This window comes from Geotrypetes seraphini, chromosome 2, assembly GCF_902459505.1.
Source record: "Geotrypetes seraphini chromosome 2, aGeoSer1.1, whole genome shotgun sequence".
NCBI classification, from domain to species: Eukaryota; Metazoa; Chordata; class Amphibia; order Gymnophiona; family Dermophiidae; genus Geotrypetes; species Geotrypetes seraphini.
In genome coordinates this window covers 171,357,351-171,376,669 of record NC_047085.1, presented here as the reverse complement: position 1 = coordinate 171,376,669, position 19,319 = coordinate 171,357,351, and the positions used below count along the sequence as shown (strand labels likewise).

General features: G+C 44.3%; 1 protein-coding gene across 4 annotated transcripts in view; it reads left to right on the top strand.

The window, feature by feature from the left end:
• The window catches only part of FBXO15 (F-box protein 15), a 179,367-nt gene that overhangs the window by 106,329 nt on the left and 53,719 nt on the right, over nt 1-19,319 (top strand). For 3 of the 4 annotated variants that reach the window (XM_033934286.1, XM_033934283.1, XM_033934285.1), the window contains exon 7: nt 3,392-3,539. In XM_033934286.1, coding sequence (XP_033790177.1) covers nt 3,392-3,539 — 148 coding nt within the window. The remainder of the gene's footprint in view (nt 1-3,391; nt 3,540-19,319) is intronic. The other variant, XM_033934284.1, reaches the window with a different exon arrangement.

Sequence of the window (19,319 nt, the reverse complement as noted above, 5' to 3'; positions counted from 1 at the left end):
ATGGTGAAAATAAAATGAACTGACAGCATAAGGTTCAAAATTTATTTTCTGTTTAAGAATGGAATGTGTCAGTTTTAAGTCCAAAAACTGGGTAAAGCAATGACATTTAAGGGCTCATTTTCAAAGCACTTAGATATCCAAAGTACCATAGAAACCTGAGCTGAGGGTTTGTTTGGCTGGACCAATGCAGAGAAGAAGCTTCAGCAAAGCTAATGAGTAGGCTCCTGAAAAACACTGCGATAAACACACGTAAACTATACAAGGAATAAGGAAGATCAAGGACAGTTCAGGATAGAGAGAAAATATTCTTATCAGCTTATATAGTGGAAATAAACAAGGATAGTCAAGAAGAGAAGGTCTCCTTTAGTATCTCAGCCTCAGAGAGAGAAAATACAGAGCTAAGAAATAATTAGATAAAGGAAGATGTGCGCACACACACTTACACACTTACTTTCATCAGTCACAAGCATCCAGAATTGCATAAAAAAGAAAAGACATTCATACTTAAGGAGTTCCATTGAGGTGGCAAGAGCTCATGCAGACACCAATCCAGATCACAAATTCCAAGCACAAACAGGAAGAAAAGAGAAATATTTTCACCAAACACTCAAAGATGCAATTTATGTCATGCCAGCAGGAGCTCCTGCAGACACTGACCAAAATCTCAAAGAACATGAGAAATAGCACATCTTTTATATGTTTTTGCTTCAATAGCCTACAATGGAAAATGCCAATCAGCCCTGCCTGACCTTCAGGGTCAGAAATAAAATTTTCCCAATCTTTGAAGTGTCAGTATTTCCATATAAATCATAACTATACTTTTTGCAAAAATAATGATAACACTTTCTTGATATAATGAAATCATGAAAAGGTGTTTGTAATTCCTTGCCTGGAAATAATTTCAAGGGTACCACTAGTTGAATTTGGCAATAGATGAGTTAAACCCAGCTGTTCAGGATGGGGGCAAAAAGCACCAAACTATCCATCGTTTTGGCAGACTAGGCTACAAGCCCAAAAAACCCTGTTCAGTACAGTTATAACTTATCTGAGGGCACAAAGCAATCTAATTAAATAACCACGGGCCTTTACTCCAGGACCCGATCAAAGAGAATGGCCTATACTAAAAGACCATGGTGATTGAAAAAAGGCAGAACAGAAGTCAGATTAAAACAGTCATAAGAAAAATATAAGATAGTTCAAGGAGAATGAGGCCTTCAAACCTCGTCTAGTTGGCAAATATTCTTGTGCACAATTTCAGTGAATATTTCAATCCAGCTCCCTTGGAGATTAACCCTTTGTCTCTCTATTTTCTCACCGATGCTTCAGCTAGCCAGGCCTTAGTTCATGTGTAAGAAATTGGATACCAATAAAATGGAAAAATTTTAAAATTAAGACTGCTTATACTGTTTGTTAAGCTCCATGCACTTACAATCCACAGCTTCTTGGTCTGGTTACGGAACAATGGGATACCCCAGAAAGCTCTTTCTGGCTCTCTAAAGCTATATCTAAGCTTTATCCTGCTTTTTAGCAATTTTTTGAGCAACCTACGGTGGCACAAGTTACCAGGCGCAGGGCCCTCCATAGCGATGGAGGAGTAGTGCTTGTGGACTTTATACTGAAAAAGCCTTTTGAATGAGTTTCTTCTGGTATCAAGGCAGCAGCGGCAGCCTCCTTTGCGGCACATGCTTGTCACACGAGATTGCGCAGTGTGCCTTCTGCGAAAGTGGATGCCTGTCCCCAGCTAGTAATGGGCTGTGTGGATAATATGGTGGATGCCCTGTATAATCTCATCCGAGTTCTTAGTAAAGTCTCAGCTTATGTGGTGTCTGTGCACTGGACTCTTTGGATCCATCATTGGACTGGGAACGCTGCCTGCAAGGCCACTTTAAGTATTGATAGGGGCTTTGAAGAATTAAGTTTATAGAGTATTAATTAAAGGGATGGGAGGGTTAAAATGTTCATTTAGGTATACTTGTTAGTGTAAAGTGCTTTTATTGTATTATTTTATAAATGTTTATTTGTTAATGCACTAAGATTGTTTTTAAAATGAATAAAGTTTATTTAAAAAAAAAAAAAAAATTTACAGGCTTACTCAAAACCTTCACCTACACCTTTAGACTCTATTGTCCTTTCAAACTCTATTCAATTTTTAGTCCCCACTTATCCACTCTATCCAATCTTTAAATCCACACTTACACTCCCAATACCCAGCCAGTCACAGAGTCTGTCTATCTTCTGGTCTCCTACCTAATTCTAGAGTATCCATTGAAGTATGAACCCATATTCTCCCACATTCTTATGTCTCTGCTGTGCTGCCTTTCTCCTCTTTCCCTAGCATCATTCCCCCTTTCTTTTTCCCATACATCTTTCTTTACTTGTTTAGTATCCACCTGTTTACTTTTCTTCTCCAATATTCATTGATTAACTCTGTCTTTCCTTCTTACCCCAGTATCTACCACTCTAACTTTTCCTCTCCACCCAGCCCTTGTTTCTTACTCCCAGCAGTATCTACTAACAACAGTCCCTTTCTCCAACTCTGCCACCATCAGCTCCCTGCCTGCCCCCCCATTAGCAATAATCTCCTATCTGTCCCAGCCCCAACATTGATCTCTTCATTAAGTATACACCATGAACTGGCCAAAAAGCAAAGTTCATACAGTATTTTAACTAAGTGAATGTATATTGAGAGTAAAGTTAGCAGAACAAGGTATGGAACCAGAGTTTCAGTTAAAGTGATATTGAAGGAAATTAGATTGTTCTTCAATTTAAAATAATGTTTTGCCAGAATAAATTTTAGCTGCAGAACAGTCATATTGGAAAAATAAAGTGTGGCAGACATCTTGACTGTAACATTTTAAACTTAAGCAAAATGTCAGCTCTGATTACAGTATTATCTGGAAATCTGAAAAAAGATTACGGTATATCATGTTAGTAAAGATAGCTAGGATTTTGCTTGAGTATGGAGCAACTGACTGCTATTTATAAACTTTCTATGGAATCAATTATTTATTTCTAGAACACACTTTTGCAACACATCTGCAGAGGAAACAGCATTTACATACTTCTCCAGGTCTACTAAACTGTTATCCCAGGTTGCTCTCCAACCACACAGGATTGTCTAAAGAGGGTCCATGCTGGCCTGTACCCAGCTAATCTGTGACTCAGAACCCACTGTAGAACTACTAGACATAATGTGTGTAAGATGACAGAGAGAGAGAGATATTCTCTTTCTTGAAGCAAAGAGACATTTCTACCACTCTTCATCTGCTTTGGGTGTCCTCCATTTGTCTCTCCCAGATTTAGCTTTCTGTAGCTAAATGCATGCTGTTAATTTCAGAGGAATAGTGACTGACAGTATTAACATTGATTTTCTCAATTTTTTTGTTTACTGCATGCTATCACTTCCAAGACTCTGGCGACGCTCTCTGATTGTAAAGTATGACCTGATGGACCTAGAAAGCAACAGCACAATGATTGGCTGTGACAGGATGGTCAAACTCTTCCGTTTGAATCCAGGACTTTTACTGGGACTCTGGCGGGTAAATTTATTACCAGTACTGTTCAAATCCATTTCCAAAAAGTTGTGATTTCACTTCTTGCAGCCTTCTAGCTCCTTTTTCAAATATCTGGGGCATAAAGTAGAGTAGATAGAAAGGGAAAAGGGATTCCTAATGAGTGTGTCCTTTATCTAGTTTTAGCAGCTCTCAATTGTCTTCCTTTCTTCTTTTCATAGCAGTAGTTACTCATATTTATATATATCCAAGCAATGAGATTTTCAAGCTAACCTGATCTTTTGTAGAAATCAATAGCAAAATGGTATTTTTCGGGGAAAGGGATTGGGACTTGTATACTGCCTTTTTGTAGTTTTACAACCACACTCAAATCGGTATATACAAATACTTCAAGCATTTTCCCTATCTGTCTGGATGAGCTCACAATCTATCTAATATACCTGGGGAAGTAACTTCCCCGTTAATTTAAATTGTAGCTTGAGGAAATACACTTTCCAGTGCAATAGGGGAGGCATTCTAGATAAGTACCGTGTTTCCCTGAAAATAAGACACTGTCTTATATTAATTTTAGGCCCAAAAAAGGCACTAGGTCTTATTTTTGGGGATGTCATATTTTTTCATGTACAATGATCACCTCTCCCTTCCTACCCTCCACCCCGCCCCCGATGACTCTTTCATCTCTCCCTCCCATCCGAACCCCGACCGCGAGCCAAAATACCTGGAAACAAACGGCAGCGCTGGCAGCACAGGCTGAATCACGGCCTGCCCTTCTCACGCCCAGGCGTTCCTATGCCGCATCACCAATGATGCCATCAGCAACGTGGCATGGAACAGCCAGGAGTGAGAAGGGCAGGCCGTGATTCAGCCTGTGTTGCTAATGCTGCTGCTTGTTTCCAGGTATTTTGGCTCACGGTCAGGGTTCAGATAGGAGGGAGAGATGGAAGGGTTGGTGGGGGGCGTGTGGGGGTGGGAGTGGGTGGGGGAAGCGCTGCTGCCAGTGACTAGGGCTTATTTTCGGGATAGGGATTATATTAAGACCTACCCCGAAAATCATGCTAGAGCTTATTTTCGGGGTAGGTCTTATTTTCGGGGAAACACGGTAGGTAGTATCCAAATGGCCACTTGCCATATGCAGAAGGAATCCAATCCGGATTTCTCTGTGACTCTACTCTACTTCAGTGTGCTCTCTAGCTCCACCTACAGTTTTTCCCTTCTACACGCTTGCCAGCAGGAATGTGTTCTGCTCCCTTCTTTTTATTATTGTATTCGGTGTTTTTCATCCCTTTTTTCAGGATTTATTGTGCTTTGAGTGCTTACTCAGCTCTGCCTGTGTGGAGAACACACAGACTTCAGTCTGCAGCTGACAAGCCAATCCCAGTGGATACCTGTCAGCCAGCCTGCATCTGCTTCTAAGGAGTTCAGGCTATCTCTGCTTCTACTGCTGGATGAATATTGGCACAGGCTGTTGGGCATATCTAGGAGACTCGGCAGTGTCTCGCAGGGTGCTAGCTACTGTCTGTGCCTCCACCCATTCCTCAGCACGTCCTGTCACAGGGATGGAGGTGAAGTCAGGCATGGAGTCTGACTGGCAGCCCAAAAATCAGTATCATGGAGGCATTCCAAACATGAGGCAGTGGTTTTCTGATTCCAGCTAAGAGAGCTGTGGCAGGCTGCAGCACATTTCTAGCATTTCAGCACAGGTCACAGTGAGTAAAGGCTGTCACAGCCTGTGAGGTGAATCAGGGAGGGGGCGGGGTGAAGGTTTCTGCAGGTCCCCCATCTTAAAATTCCTAAAATCACCATTTTAATGTTTGCTATATATGAGAAATATCGAAATTTTGGTGCAAATTTCTTAGCGGTGGCCATCTTGGATTTGTAGCAATCTTTTTTTCAAAAACTCCCTGCTTCTCCAAAACTGCAATTTTTGCCTCCAGAAATGTTGGGATAGAGTCCTTGGGCTCTCTTAATGTGGATTTATGCCAGGATTGCACAAATTGGGCACTTTTGAAACATTTTTGTACCGCGTTTTGCTTGGCACAGCCAGAAGTGGTGGCAGTGCAAGGCTTAGCCTTTCCACTGATTTAGCAGGTGACTAAATGTTTGGCTAGCCCGGCAGGGCAGCTTATTTTGTTGTCAGGACTTGGCACAGCTGAAGGTTCCATGCACAAAGCCGTGGAACCTCTGCAGCCTCAAAACCGCATTCTTCCATCTTCTAAGGGTGACTGCACCCCAGGAGCTGGAGGCCTTTGCAGACTTGCATATTTGCGGAATGCATCTTGCAACAGGCATTCTTCGCTGCGCAGTCCCACTCTGCTGCTGCTCTATCTCTAAGTGGCGTTGCTTTTATGGGCATGTTTTCTTTTCAGTCCGCCACTGTTTCATCGCTACCTAATCCTGTTCTGAGTAATCCTTTGGATGATAACCAACTCCCTGGCTCTTTATGCTCCAGTACAGTGCTTCAGGGCATAGGAATTCAGGGACTGTGTTCTGGCTCCTGTGAGTCCTTGGGAGCGGCTTTGCCAAATCTTTTGTCTGCGTCTCTGCAGGAGTTGAATTTGGTTTCTTAGCCAGCTCTGTCCACTTTTTCCTCCTAGCGTTGTGAAGTGAGCTCCCATTGTTACGCCTTTCCCTGGTACCCTGCTATGACCTTCTTAATCTCAGAGCAGTATATCTCTCTAGAAGGAGCTCTTAAGAGCGTGGACAATGTCTCGCTTTTATCTGCTGGCACAGGGATGTTAGCAGCTTCTGGGTCAGCCTAGGGTGGATTTTTGAGTTGCACAGGTGACTTCCAGCTCCTCTTTACCCAGGGCAGATGGTGTGGTGCTTACGGATATGCAGGACCGCTGGGTTGGATGTTGTCCTCTGGAGGCTTTTGCTGCAGCTGCTTTAGGCATTAAGGCTGCTTCAGCGGCAACCTTTGTCACTCGCACTTGTCTGTTTCTGCTGAGCTGCTCTGGATATTGAGGCCTAGATTCTCAAAAATGTGCATTAAAACCGACGGGCCACCTTACTTAGTCTTGGGTGTCTCACCCTGCTATTGCCAGATTTCTTCAAGGGGCTCTTTGCATTAGACCACTGATTAAACCAATGTTCCCTTTGTGGGACCATGTGCTGTCCGGTTTTACCACAGCTCCCTTTGAGCCTATTTGGGATGTTTCCCTCTTGGCCTTGACTTTCCAGATTGTCTTTCTGGTCACTGTTCCTTCAGCGAGCCATGTTTCAGAACTTCATGCTCTTTCTTGTTGAGAGCTGTTCTACCAATTCTTGGTGTCTGGTCTTCCTTGAGCACGGTTTCTTCTTTCCTGCCGAAGTTGATTTCAGCTTCCATGTTAATCAGGAGGTGTGTTTGCCTGTTTTTCCAGGCCCCAAGATCGCCTTTTGAAAATACTTGATGAGCACAGGGTGCTGCTTCGTTATCTGGAAGTCACTAACAACTTTCTTCTCTCTGAACTGCTGCTGTGCTGTCTCATTCTGTTGAGCAGGATTCTCCTTCTTCTAAGGCCACCATTTCTAGATGGATCCGTAGGGTTGTTTCATCAGCCTATGATGCTCCTGCTTCTAAGGCCACCATTTCTAGATGGATCCGTAGGGTCGTTTCGTCAGCCTATATTCTGGCCAGGACTCAATCTCCTGTCTCTGTTAAGGCACATTCTACTAGGACTATGGATTCTTTGTGGGCCGAAGTTAGTGCTGTCTCCTTTGAGAACATCTACATAGCAGCAATGTGGTCCTCTTTGCATATGTTTGCCAAGTTTTACAGAGTGGCTATGGCAGCGAGACAGGACTCTGCCTTTAGGTCCTTGGTTTTCTGGGTCAGCGCAGTTAGCCCACCCTGGCATTTAGGGACTGCTGTGGTACATCCCACTTGTCTAGAATGTGTCCCCTATTGCACTGGAAAAAGATTATGTACTTACCCTGGTAAGCTCTTTTCCAGTAGATAGGGGAGACATTCTAGATTCCCGCCCTGTACTTCCTGCGCCTGCCTATTGTCCATTTATGTTTCTCCAAGTTGATTCTTGGATGTTATCCCTTGGGCTGGGAAGACTATATATATATACGAGGGTCATTTCATAAATAATGCACACTGTTTTTTTAAATTTACATGTTTTATTATTTTTTTCAAGTATTTCTTTACAATCCTTCAATATAGTCGCCCTGCTTTGCAAGGACTGTGTCCCAGCATCTGTGAAGCTTCATTATTCCATCCAAGACACCGTTTTTGTTCAGTTTCCGAATGGCTTGAGTAATGGCAGAAGAAAGCTCTTCCAGAGATGCAAAACGATGTCCATGCATAGGTTGTTTCAACTTTGGAAAAAAGTCGAAGTCTGGAAGACACATGTCTGGACTGTAGGGAGCATGAGGTAACAACTCCCAGCTGATTTCACGTAGTTTTTCAATGACAACATTCCCTATGTGTGGGCGAGCGTTGTTGTGAAGAATGAGTGGCCCAGCCAAGAGCAACTGAGGTCAGGTTTTGTTCATTTTTCTGCGCATTTTTTTTTTTTTTTTGCAAAAATTCATGATAATACACTGCTGTGACACTTCTTTCACATGGAACTTTGTCTGTGATGCTAATGCCTTTATAATCATAAGCAAAAATTATAATTTGTTTGACTTGATTGAGCTCGTCGAAATTATTTTGGTCATGGGGAAGATGGAGCTCTCCACTCATTGGACTGCGATTTCAGCTCCTGCTCAAAGTCTCTGACCCATGTTTCATAAATAGCAACAATGTGATTCAAGAATGCCTGACCTTCAATGTTGAATGCATTGTCCAGGCGTCTCTGCTGCTGTTCAGCAGTCAAGAAGTGGGGAACCAATTGCACAGAAATTTTTCTCTTTTTTAAATCATTTGTCAGAATTTGGTATACTGATGTCAGTGGAATCCCTATAGTTTCAGAAAGTTCCTCGCATGTCATATGACGATCGTATTCAAGAGCATCAGCCATGAGTTTCACACATCATTCATTGGGCTACTTCTCCATGTACTCAAGGTGTGATGTGCGCTGTCTGGGCATTGTGATTGCCTTGCTGCAGTCATTTAAGTCTCAGTTGAGGCCAGTAATAAAACCTGCATTTTATAAGCTGATGCTGAGAGAGTTGAAACTATTTGGATGAAATAAACTTATATTACATTAGTGACTTTTATTCTGCTATTACCTTGTGGTTCAAGGCGGATTACATAAGAGGTTATCTGGACATTTCCAGAAGAGTTACAGAGTTGAACGGGTTACTTCGGGGGACTGAAGTGCTTCCTGCGGTGTTAGTTTGTTTTGATGGATTTCTTGAATAGCAGGGTTTTTATATCTTTTCTGAAAGTTTTATAGTCTGGAGTCGTGTTCAGTAGATTGGATAGTTGGCGGTCTAGTTTCACTGCCTGCGTGGCTAGTAGGCCATCGTACATTTTTTTGCGTTTGACGCCTTTGATTGGGAGGTGTATGAATGATGTCTGGGTTCTCCTTTGCCTAGTTGTGGTAGTTCTGATAAGGCGGTTGTTTATATAAGCTGGGCTGTCTCCATTCATGGCTTTAAATAATAGACAGTAAAATCTGAATATTATTCTTGCTTGTATTGGGAGCCAGTGTGAGTCGAGGTATGCGGCGGTGATATGGTCGTATTTCTTCAGCGAATAGATCAGTCTCAAGGCTGTGTTTTGTACTGTTGGTAGTTGTTTTATCATGACTGCGGGGCAGGGGAGATAGAGGATATTGAAGTAGTCTAGAAGTCCTAGGACTAGGGATTTGCCTTAAGTTTTGCATGACCACGAATGATTTCTGTATTGTTTTGTTGATTTGTGGTTGCATGGTACAGCCTCTGTCTATCATCATTCACAGAAGTCTTAGGATGGGTTGAATGGGGTATGTGATTGAGTTTATTACTAAGTTTGTTATGGTTGGGGATTTGTTTTTTCTAGGAGTATAAATTTTGTTTTGTCTGGGTTCAGTTTTAGTTTGTGTTCTTTCATCCATGTAGCCACTGTTTCTAGTGTTCTATGTAGTGTGTCTGTCATGGAGGATGTTGGTTGATCAAAAGGAAGGAGGATGGTGATGTCTGCATAACTAAAAGAAGTTAAGCCTAGTTTGTTTAGGCAGGTGCCGAGGGATGCAATGTAGAGATTGAAGAGTGTTGGGGATAAAGGCGACCCTTGGGGTTACTTTAGTTTGTTTTGACCCCTAGATTATTGTAATATTTTGGATTTAAGGTTGTCTGGAGATGTGCTGCAATTGATACCATAGGAGTCAAACTTTTCAAAATGATTGTGGTTGTCACAATTAACATAAATGAATGCTCCTTAGTCATAGTAAAGAAGTTTACTCAGTATTGGGGGTGCTTAACCTTTTCCTATCATAATAAATTTTACGTTACGCTGGTTCCAATCGGAATTATTTTAGCAAAGTTTTGTATTATTCACCGTTATCATTTACGGCTATTGTAAACATAATGTAAATAAGTCATAAGTCTGTAAATTCAAATATTTTGTGTTCCTGGCTCTTTATTAGTCCATACAGACAGTTTATCCACTGTCTATGTCATTTTTGGAATGTCCCATCATCTGGGACACACGATAGGAAAAGGTTAAGCTTATGATTGGTACAAAATATTGTCTATTGATGGCTGGAGTCATCACTAGAAAGATTTAAATCTGTCCTCAAAACATTTTTATTTAGATGTTTTTGAGTAATGACTGAGATAGTAGCCTGTAATGAATGAATGCTAAGTCTCTCCTTTCCTCTCTGTCCTTTCATTTAATGGAGTTCCCTCTTCTTTTCTATATATCTGTCCTTATTATCACCCCTTCTCTATTTTGCTTATATGTAAACCGCCCAGATATACTGTGATGGGTGGTATATCAAATCTAAAATAAACTTGAAACTTGACTTGGTGTAGTGATCATACAGCACCTATGCTGAAGCAATTTGACTGTTGGCTGATTGAAGGCTAGATGAACAAAGCATGGTTGCTAAGACCATGTGGGTTGCTGTGGGCTGATTTTTTTTTTTTAGCTGATTCTGAAACAGTGACCGACGTTCCAACAAGTTTGCATGCAAATGATTTTCACGAAGGTTTGCTGTAATCCCATCTGATCGGTTGCTGTGAGAGCAAATTTGGCACAAGCGCACATCCAGTTTGGGGAAACCCGAACAGCTGAGCAGCAGGGAAAGACCCAAAGCAGCCTCCTCCCGTTACTTCTTAGTTTCAAAAAAGACGGGAGGACTGCGACCCATTCTGGATCTCAAAGATCTTAACAAATTTGTAGTCAAGGAGAAATTTTGGATGCTCTCCCTCACCCTGCTTTATCCACTTTTCAATCAGAATGACTGGCTATGCTCCCTAGATCTCAAGGAAGCCTACACACATTTCAATTCATCTGGCTTCCAGGAAATATCTCCATTTTCAGATACATCAATGTCGCTACCAGTACAAGATCCTTCCCTTTGGCCTGGCATCTTCTCCCAGAGTCTTCACTAAGTGCCTGATTGTAGTGGCCGCATCTCTCAGATCACACGGCCTTCAAGTCTTTCCTTATCTGGATGACTGGTTGATCAAGGATGTTTCATCTCAGGAAGTGGTCCAAGCAACATCTCAGACCATTTCTTTTCTTCAGATTCTGGGATTCGAAATAACTTCCCCAAATCACATCTTATTCCGACTCAACATCTTCAGTTCATTGGAGTTATCCTAGACACCACTCTTATGAGAGCGTTTCTACCTCCGGATCACCTTCAGGCTCTCGTCCACCTGTCAGCAAATGCTCTCTCTTCACTCCATCTCTGCGAGACACATGATGGTGGTTCTGGGCCACATGGCTTCCACTGTCCATGTGACACCACTGGCAAGGCTGCATCTTCGTACTCCTCAGTGGACCCTTGCGTCTCTGTGGTCTCAAGCGACAGATCATCTCTCATAGCATATCTCTGTAACATCATCTCTTTTGCAGTTGCTTCAATGGTAGATGACCTCCTCCAATTTATCCAGAGGTCTCCTTTTTCATTTACCCCCTCATCACAAAGTACTCACCACAAATGCATCCCCTTATGCTTGGGGAGCACATATGGATGACCATCAGACCCAGGCTCTCTGGACTGCCAAAGAACGGAAATTTCACATCAATTTCCTGGCAGTCAGAGCAATGTATTATGCCCTCAAAGCTTTCCACCATCTTCTCTGCCCTCAAGTCCTCCTCCTTCGCACAGACAATCAAGTAGCAATGTACAACATAAACAAGCAAGGAGGCACGGACTCTCTCCTGTTATATCAGGAGGCCCAGAAAATCTGGACTTGAGTGATGATTCGTAACCTTTTCTTAAAGGCTGTCTACATTCAAGGGGAGAAGAATTCCCTAGCAGACAACCTCAGCAGAATTCTTCAGCCTCATGAATGGACTCTCAACTCTACAGCTCTCCAGTCCAAATTTACTCAATGGGGCACTCCACAAGTGGACTTGTTTGCGGCTCCACGCAATCACCAGTTGCCTCAGTTTTGCTCCAGACTTTACTCTCCTCTCCGTCTGGAAGCCAATGCCTTTCTCCTGGATTGGATGGGCCAGTTTCTATATGCATTCCCTCCAATTCCTCTCATGTTGAGAACTCTGTTCAAACTCAAACGAGAGGCAGCACCATGATTCTCATTGCTCCTCGGTGACCCAGGCAACATTGGTTCTCTCTTCTTCAACTCAACTCCAGGGAGCCCATACCTCTTCCAGTTTTTCCTACTCTACTTACTCAGCATCAGGAATCAATTCTACATCCCAACCTGCAATCACTACACCTGACAGCTTGGATTTCTCTCGGGCTGAATCCAACTGATTTATATCTCTCTCAGCCTGTTCAACATATTCTTGATGCCTCCAGGAAACCAGCCACCCAGCAATGTTATCAACAAAAGTGGACGGTGTTTTCTTCCTGGTGTTTTCTTCATCATCCAACTTCCTTATCAGTAGATTTTGTGTTGGATTATTTACTTCATCTATCTGACTCTGGGCTTAAATCTACATCTGTCAGAGTCTATCACAGCGCTATTACAGCTTTTTACGTACCAGTTGAGGGAAAGCCTCTCACTGTTCATCCGCTGGTCTCCAGATTCATGAAAGGACTTTTCAATGTGAAGCCACCTCTCAAACCTCCTCCTGTAGTCTGGGACCTGAATGTGGTTCCTTTCAGGTTGATGAAGCCACCATTTGAACCAATGGCCACCACTCATCTCAAGTTTCTTACCTGGAAAGTTGTTTTCCTTATTGCTCTCACCTCTGCCTCTACAAGCATTGGTGGCAGATCCACCCTTCACAGTTTTTCACCATGATAAAGTAGTTTTACTCACGCATCTAACGTTTCTACCGAAAGTTGGCACGGAGTTTCATCTCAATTTGTCGATTGTTCTGCCAGTGTTTGTTTCTAAGCCTCATTCTCATGCTGGAGAATCTGCTTTGTACACTCTGGACTGTAAACATGCTTTGGCCTATTACAACAACAGGACAAAGCCTCATCGTACTTCTTCCCAACTCTTCAGTCTCATTTGATCTTAACAAGTTGGGGCATCCTGTTTCCAAGTGAACGATTTCCAACTGGCTAGCTGCCAGTTTCTCGTTCTGTTATGCTCAGACTGGACTGTCACTGGAGAGTTGTGTCACAGCCCACAAAATCAGAGCTATGGCAGCTTCTGTTGCTTTCCTTAGATCTACTCCCGTTGAGGAAATCTGTAAAGCTGCCACCTGGTCCTCAGTTCATACATTCACTTCTCACTATTGTCTGGAGTCTTTCTCCAAACGGCATGGAAACTTTGGCCAATCTGTATTACAAAATTTATTCTCCTAAAGGCCAACACTCCTGCCATCCCATTCTTGTTAGCTTGGAGGTCAACCATCAGTGAGAATATGCTGCCTGCTTGTCCTGGGGATAAAGCATGCGCAATTAGAGTTTTGTGATTCCTGGCTCCGTGAGGTGTGCTTCCGTGCTGAATTTGATTTTCGAACACGGAGGAAGGCCAGAACACGGAGCAACTCCCCCCTCGCCGTCACTCACCACCAGAGTGCCACCTCACTGATGCCGCTGATTCGGAGGGGGGGGGCACAGGCACACCTTCCAGCATCTTCTTCTCACCCTCCTCCCTCTTGCCTGCTCACCCGCCCGCAAAGCGCTGCGCAATGCTGCCGCTGGCCTTGCCGTCTTCTCTCCACTGAGGCCCGCCTTCCTCCAACGGACTCTTCTTGGCCTTTGTAAGCGGTACCGCTCCCCCAATTCCCCTTATCTTGGCGGCAGCAGCAGCAACAATGGCCCCGGTGGTTTTTGCAGCCTTCTATCACCAAAATGGCCCTACTGGCCGAAGTTTACTTTTAAGTTAAAAACCGCTGCGGCGGCTCCTCTCATGAGACAAATTGCACCCACGAGTACTCAGGGAGCTGTGCGATGTCCTGGCGGAACCATTAACCATGCTCTTCAATCTCTCCCTAAGTACAGGGAGAGTCCCCCTGGACTGGAAAACAGCTAACGTCGTTCCTCTGCACAAAAAGGGTTGCAGAGCGGAGGCTGCAAATTACAGACCAGTGAGTCTCACATCAATAGTGTGTAAACTCATGGAAACATTGCTTAAATGTAAATTAGACACGATTTTGGATGAGGGGAATCTAAGGGATCCTAGTCAACATGGATTCACTAGGGGTAGGTCATGCCAATCCAATCTTATCAGCTTCTTTGATTGGGTAACAGGAAAGCTGGACTCGGGAGAGTCTCTAGACATAGTGTACTTAGATTTCAGTAAAGCTTTCGACAGCGTCCCACACCGTAGACTATTAAACAAGATGAAATCTATGGGGTTAGGTGAGACACTAATTGCATGGGTCAAAGATTGGCTGAGTGGAAGACGTCAGAGGGTGGTGGTCAACGGCACCCTCTCTGAGACATCGGAGGTGACCAGCGGAGTGCCACAAGGCTCGGTCCTGGGTCCACTCCTTTTTAACATATTCATAAGAGACTTGACCCAAGGGCTTCAGGGTAAAGTAACTCTATTCGCTGATGACGCCAAACTATGTAATATAGTAAGTGAAAGCAATCTGCAGGATAGTATGACGCAGGATCTGCTTACGTTGGAAAACTGGTCCTCGACATGGCAGCTGGGCTTCAACGCTAAGAAATGTAAGGTTATGCATCTCGGTAGCAGAAATCCATGCAAACCTTACACCTTAAATGGAGAAACACTAGCTAGGACTTCAGAAGAAAGAGACTTGGGAGTAATCATCAGTGCAGACATGAAGGCCGCCAAACAAGTAGAGAAGGCCTCATCCAAAGCAAGGCAACTTATGGGATGTATCAATAGAAGCTTCGTTAGCCGCAAATCTGAAGTCATAATGCCACTGTACAGAACCATGGTGAGACCTCATCTGGAGTACTGTGTGCAATTCTGGAGGCCACATTACCGTAAAGACGTGCTTAGAGTTGAGTCGGTTCAGCGGATGGCCACTAGGATGATCTCGGGGCTCAAGGGTCTCTCGTACGAAGAAAGACTAAACAAATTGCAGCTCTACACTCTAGAGGAGCGCAGGGAGAGGGGGGACATGATTGAGACATTTAAATACATCACGGGACGTGTCGAGGTGGAAGAAGACATCTTCTTTCTCAGGGGACCCTCGGTCACAAGGGGGCATCCATTCAAACTCAGAGGAGGGAAATTCGATAGTGACATAAGGAAGTATTTCTTCACAGAAAGGGTTGTAGATCACTGGAACAAGCTTCCAGAGCAGGTGATCAAGGCCACCAGCGTTATTGACTTTAAGAATAAATGGGATGCCCTAGTAGGATCCTTACGAGGGTCGAGTTAAGGAACTAGGTCATTAGTACTCAGACTTAATGGGGTGGGTCAGTAGAGTGGGCAGACTTGATGGGCTATAGCCCTTTTCTGCCGTCATCTTTCTATGTTTCTATGTTTCTATGTTTCTATGAGCCGCAACTATGTCGGAGAAGGCTTCCAATGCAGGTGGCGATCGTGAGAGGGGCCGCCATGGCACATTTAAACTTAAAAATAAACTTTGGCCGGTAGGGCCGTTTTTCCTACGATCGAGGTGGAGAGCAGGGAGGCCAGAGACTAAAACTAATCCTGCATGCTATATTGCGGCAAGGGAAGGGGGGGGGGGGGCGGCAGGGAGCTGGCCAGATCGTGGGAAGGGAAAGGGGGTAGGGGGAAATGATGCTGCTGCTGCACAGGGATATGGAGGGAAAGCAAAATACCGCTGCTGTTGCTGCACAGGAAAGTTTGGGGGGGGGGGAGGGAAATGCTGCTGCACAGGGAAGTGGGATAGGGGCAGGAGAGAGACAGATAGACAAAGGACAGAAAGCAAGACAGGGGCAGGTAGAAAGACAGAAAGAAAGACAGAGACATATATTCTAGCACCCGTTAATATAACGGGCTTAAAGACTAGTATATATATAAACTTCTTTCTTATAGTTGTGTCTAGTGGTCCTGAAAAGATATTAAAAAAAGATTAGGTTCTTACCTTGATAATCTTCTTTCTTGTCTAGTGGTCCTGAAATGATAGGGTTCTATATCCCAACTCGCAAGTTGCTTGCAGAAAACTGCTAATCATATTTTCAACTCCACCTCCTTCCCAGGGAGTTCTGTTCTATTCTGAAACAAACATAGTAATTAACATTATAGCAAACTTGTGCAACCAGCACTAACCACATATAGAGCCCGTAGCTACTCGCATGTCCTGCTATCATGCAGAGATTTAAACCAGACTGTATGGTCTTAAGGATTTTCCTTTGCATTATTATTATTATTTTTTTTAATCCTCTCAGCTCCTCTCACAGACAGAATTCTTCAAATGCAGTCTGATTCTAAGGCAGAAGGCAGGTGAAACACATTCACAGGACAGTGGCTTCAGGCCCACTAGACACAACTATAAGAAAGAAGATTATATATAGATTATATAAGAATCTAATCTTTATATATATATATATAAAGATTAGATTCTTACCTCGATAATCTTCTTTCTTGTAGATATGTCTAGTGGTCCTGAAATGATATGGTTCTGTTTCCCAACTCGCAAGTTTATTTATTTTATTTAAAATAATTTATAGCCCATCTATCTACAAATCTAGGCGAGGAAGAAAAATACATACACAATAAAAACAAACACAAATCAGCATTACAAGCTTGCAGAAAACTGTCAATCATGTTTTCCCAGTATATATATATACTAGTCTTTAAGCCCGTTACATTAACGGGTGCTAGAAAGCAGCCCCTTTTCCCTCTCCCCCTCCAATTCCTCCCTGACTCTCTCTCCATTAACGGATGCTAGAGTAGATGTCTGTATGTCTGTTTTTGTTTTTTTAAAAAATTTGTCTCTTTCTCCTTGGATGCTCTCTATTTGTCTGTCATTCTTTGTGTCTCTGTCTGTCCCTGGCCCCCTGTCTGTCTATCTTTATTTCTAACTCTATGCTCTTCCCTCAATCCTGCATGTGACCTTTTTTCTTTCTCCTCTCCACTTCCTTCCAACGTCTGCTTCCCCTGTCCCCCACACTTCCATTCAGTGTCTGTCTCCCTCTCTCTACCCATTCCATCTACTATTCACCCTCTGTCTTGCCCCTTCCATTCACTGCCCTCTCTTTTCTTTCCATCCATTGTCTGTTCTCTCTCTATGTGTTCCATATGGCATCTCCTCCTTCCTTTCCCCCTTCCTTTTCCCTTGGTCTGGCATACCTTCCTCCTTCCCTCCATGCCCTGCCATGTCCTCTTCCCTCCAAGCCATTCTCTCCCCCTCTGCTCCCTTTCCTCTTGGCAGCAGCATTCACAATTCATTGCTGTTGCCGGCTTCATGAAAACAGGAAGTAGGCAGGACCCGCCAGAGAAGAAGGCCTGAAGCCGGTAACAGCAGCAAATTGTAAACGCTGCTGCTGTCTGAATCACCCGAGGCAGATCGCTTCTCTCCCCTCCCAGCCCAACCCTCGGTAACTCTCTTATGTCTCCCTCCCAGCAAGATGACCTTAAGAAACCTCCAACAGTGGACAAACTGCCGGCGCCGCCATTGTGAAACCACCACCGCAACCGCCACTCTCCTGCCGGTCCTCTAAGCGCAAGTAATAGGGGTCCGACAAACAGCCAAATACAGCCGCCCTGAACCTACCCGGAGACTCCCTGCGCGGGGGGAACGGTCGCCGGCGTCGCCGCTATCACCACCCCCCTGAGCCGCCACTACTGCTGCATCCGTTGCTGCCCCGCTGCGCACCCAGGCCGGGGAGGAGGCGATGGTGGGGAAACCGCCGTGGCGAGGAGAGCAGGGAGTGAGTTTTCCCCTATTTGGGGAAACCGCTGAGGTGAAAATGGCATTGCAGGAGAGCATGAGCGGTAGCGGTTGTTGCAGGAGGGGGTGGGTGGAGTCGGCGACGTGCAGGATGCTGTGAACAGGAGCGGCAGCAGCGGCAGGACCATGAGGCGGGAGTGAGTTGTTCTGCTTCCCCTATCTGGGGAAACCGCCGTGGTGAAAATGGAGGGAAGTGCCGCGTTGTAAAATTTGTCAGCTTCGCGTGGGGCCGTAGTAAGAGCGGGGCATGCTGCACTCTTGGCGGCCACGGACCTACGGATCATGGAAGCACGCCGATAAGAGTGCGCATGCGCCGCCTACGGTTTTATTATATAGATATATATATATATCTCAAATCCCACGAGAACTGACGGCAGCCATTCAGAAAGTGTTACACGGCCAGGCTGGAGCGCGAATAGCTTGTTCCTGTCTTGTGCGCCACTGAGGCAGCCGTCCAGCGAGGGAGGGGCTCAGCGCGGGTCAGGAGGGTGGAAAGCTTGCTCCTGCATAAATTGCTGGACCACCAGGATTTAAAAAAGATGAAAAAAGGTACAGGGGGGAGGGTGTGCGTATAAAAAATTGTTAGTCAGCTGGGATGGATCCCTCCTGTCCCGGCCTACCACTAGATCACCAGAGGGGAGATGTTACAGGGTACAGAGCCTGGCAAGGAGTGTGGGGTTGGGTGCAGAGCCTGGCAGGGAGTAAGGTGGGCTGGGTGCAAAGCCTGGTAGGGAAGGGAGGGAAAGGGGCTGTGTTCAAAAACTGGCAGGGAGGGGTGGGGGGCTGAATGCAGTGCCTAGAAGACTAGAAGAGTGCTTGAACCTTAAAGTCTCTCCTCATTTGTTAATGACAGTGATGATGGTTCTTATTACTGCTGTTGACTATTATTCTGCTATATTTTATTCAATATATTAGTACACCATTTGATTCAGAAAATTTATTTCTTGTTTTCCTCCTTGGTGCATCTTATGGTCAGGTGCATCTTATAGTGCGAAAAATACTGTATATATTTCTTTGTCTATATGCACACATAACAAATATGTTCTGTCCCTAGTGGGCTCACAATCTAAGCTAATTTACATTAATTTACCTGGGGCAAAGGAGGGTTAGGGTCACAAGGCACTGCAGTGAGAATCAAATCCAGTTCCTCAGGTTCTCCGTAGAGAATGACACGGACAAATTTTCCCCATCCCCACAGAAACTCAATTTCTCCATCCTGTCCCTGTGAGTTTTGTCACTGTTCCGGTTCCATTCCTGTAAACTCTATCTTAACTGCACTAGCCTTGAACTGTTATGATTTTAAAGTGTTTGAGGCTTGTGCAGATAGGAATGAAGTTTACAGCTAATGGGGCAGGGACAGGAAAAGAACTCTGGATAGGACAGGAAAATGAGTTCCTGCGGGGACGGGGAAAAATTTGTCCCTGTATCATTCTCTTGTTCTCAGCTCACAGCAGTGTACATTTTAGTGGCATTAATGTCCTTTTCTTGTACAGTTCACTCTATTTTGGGACCTA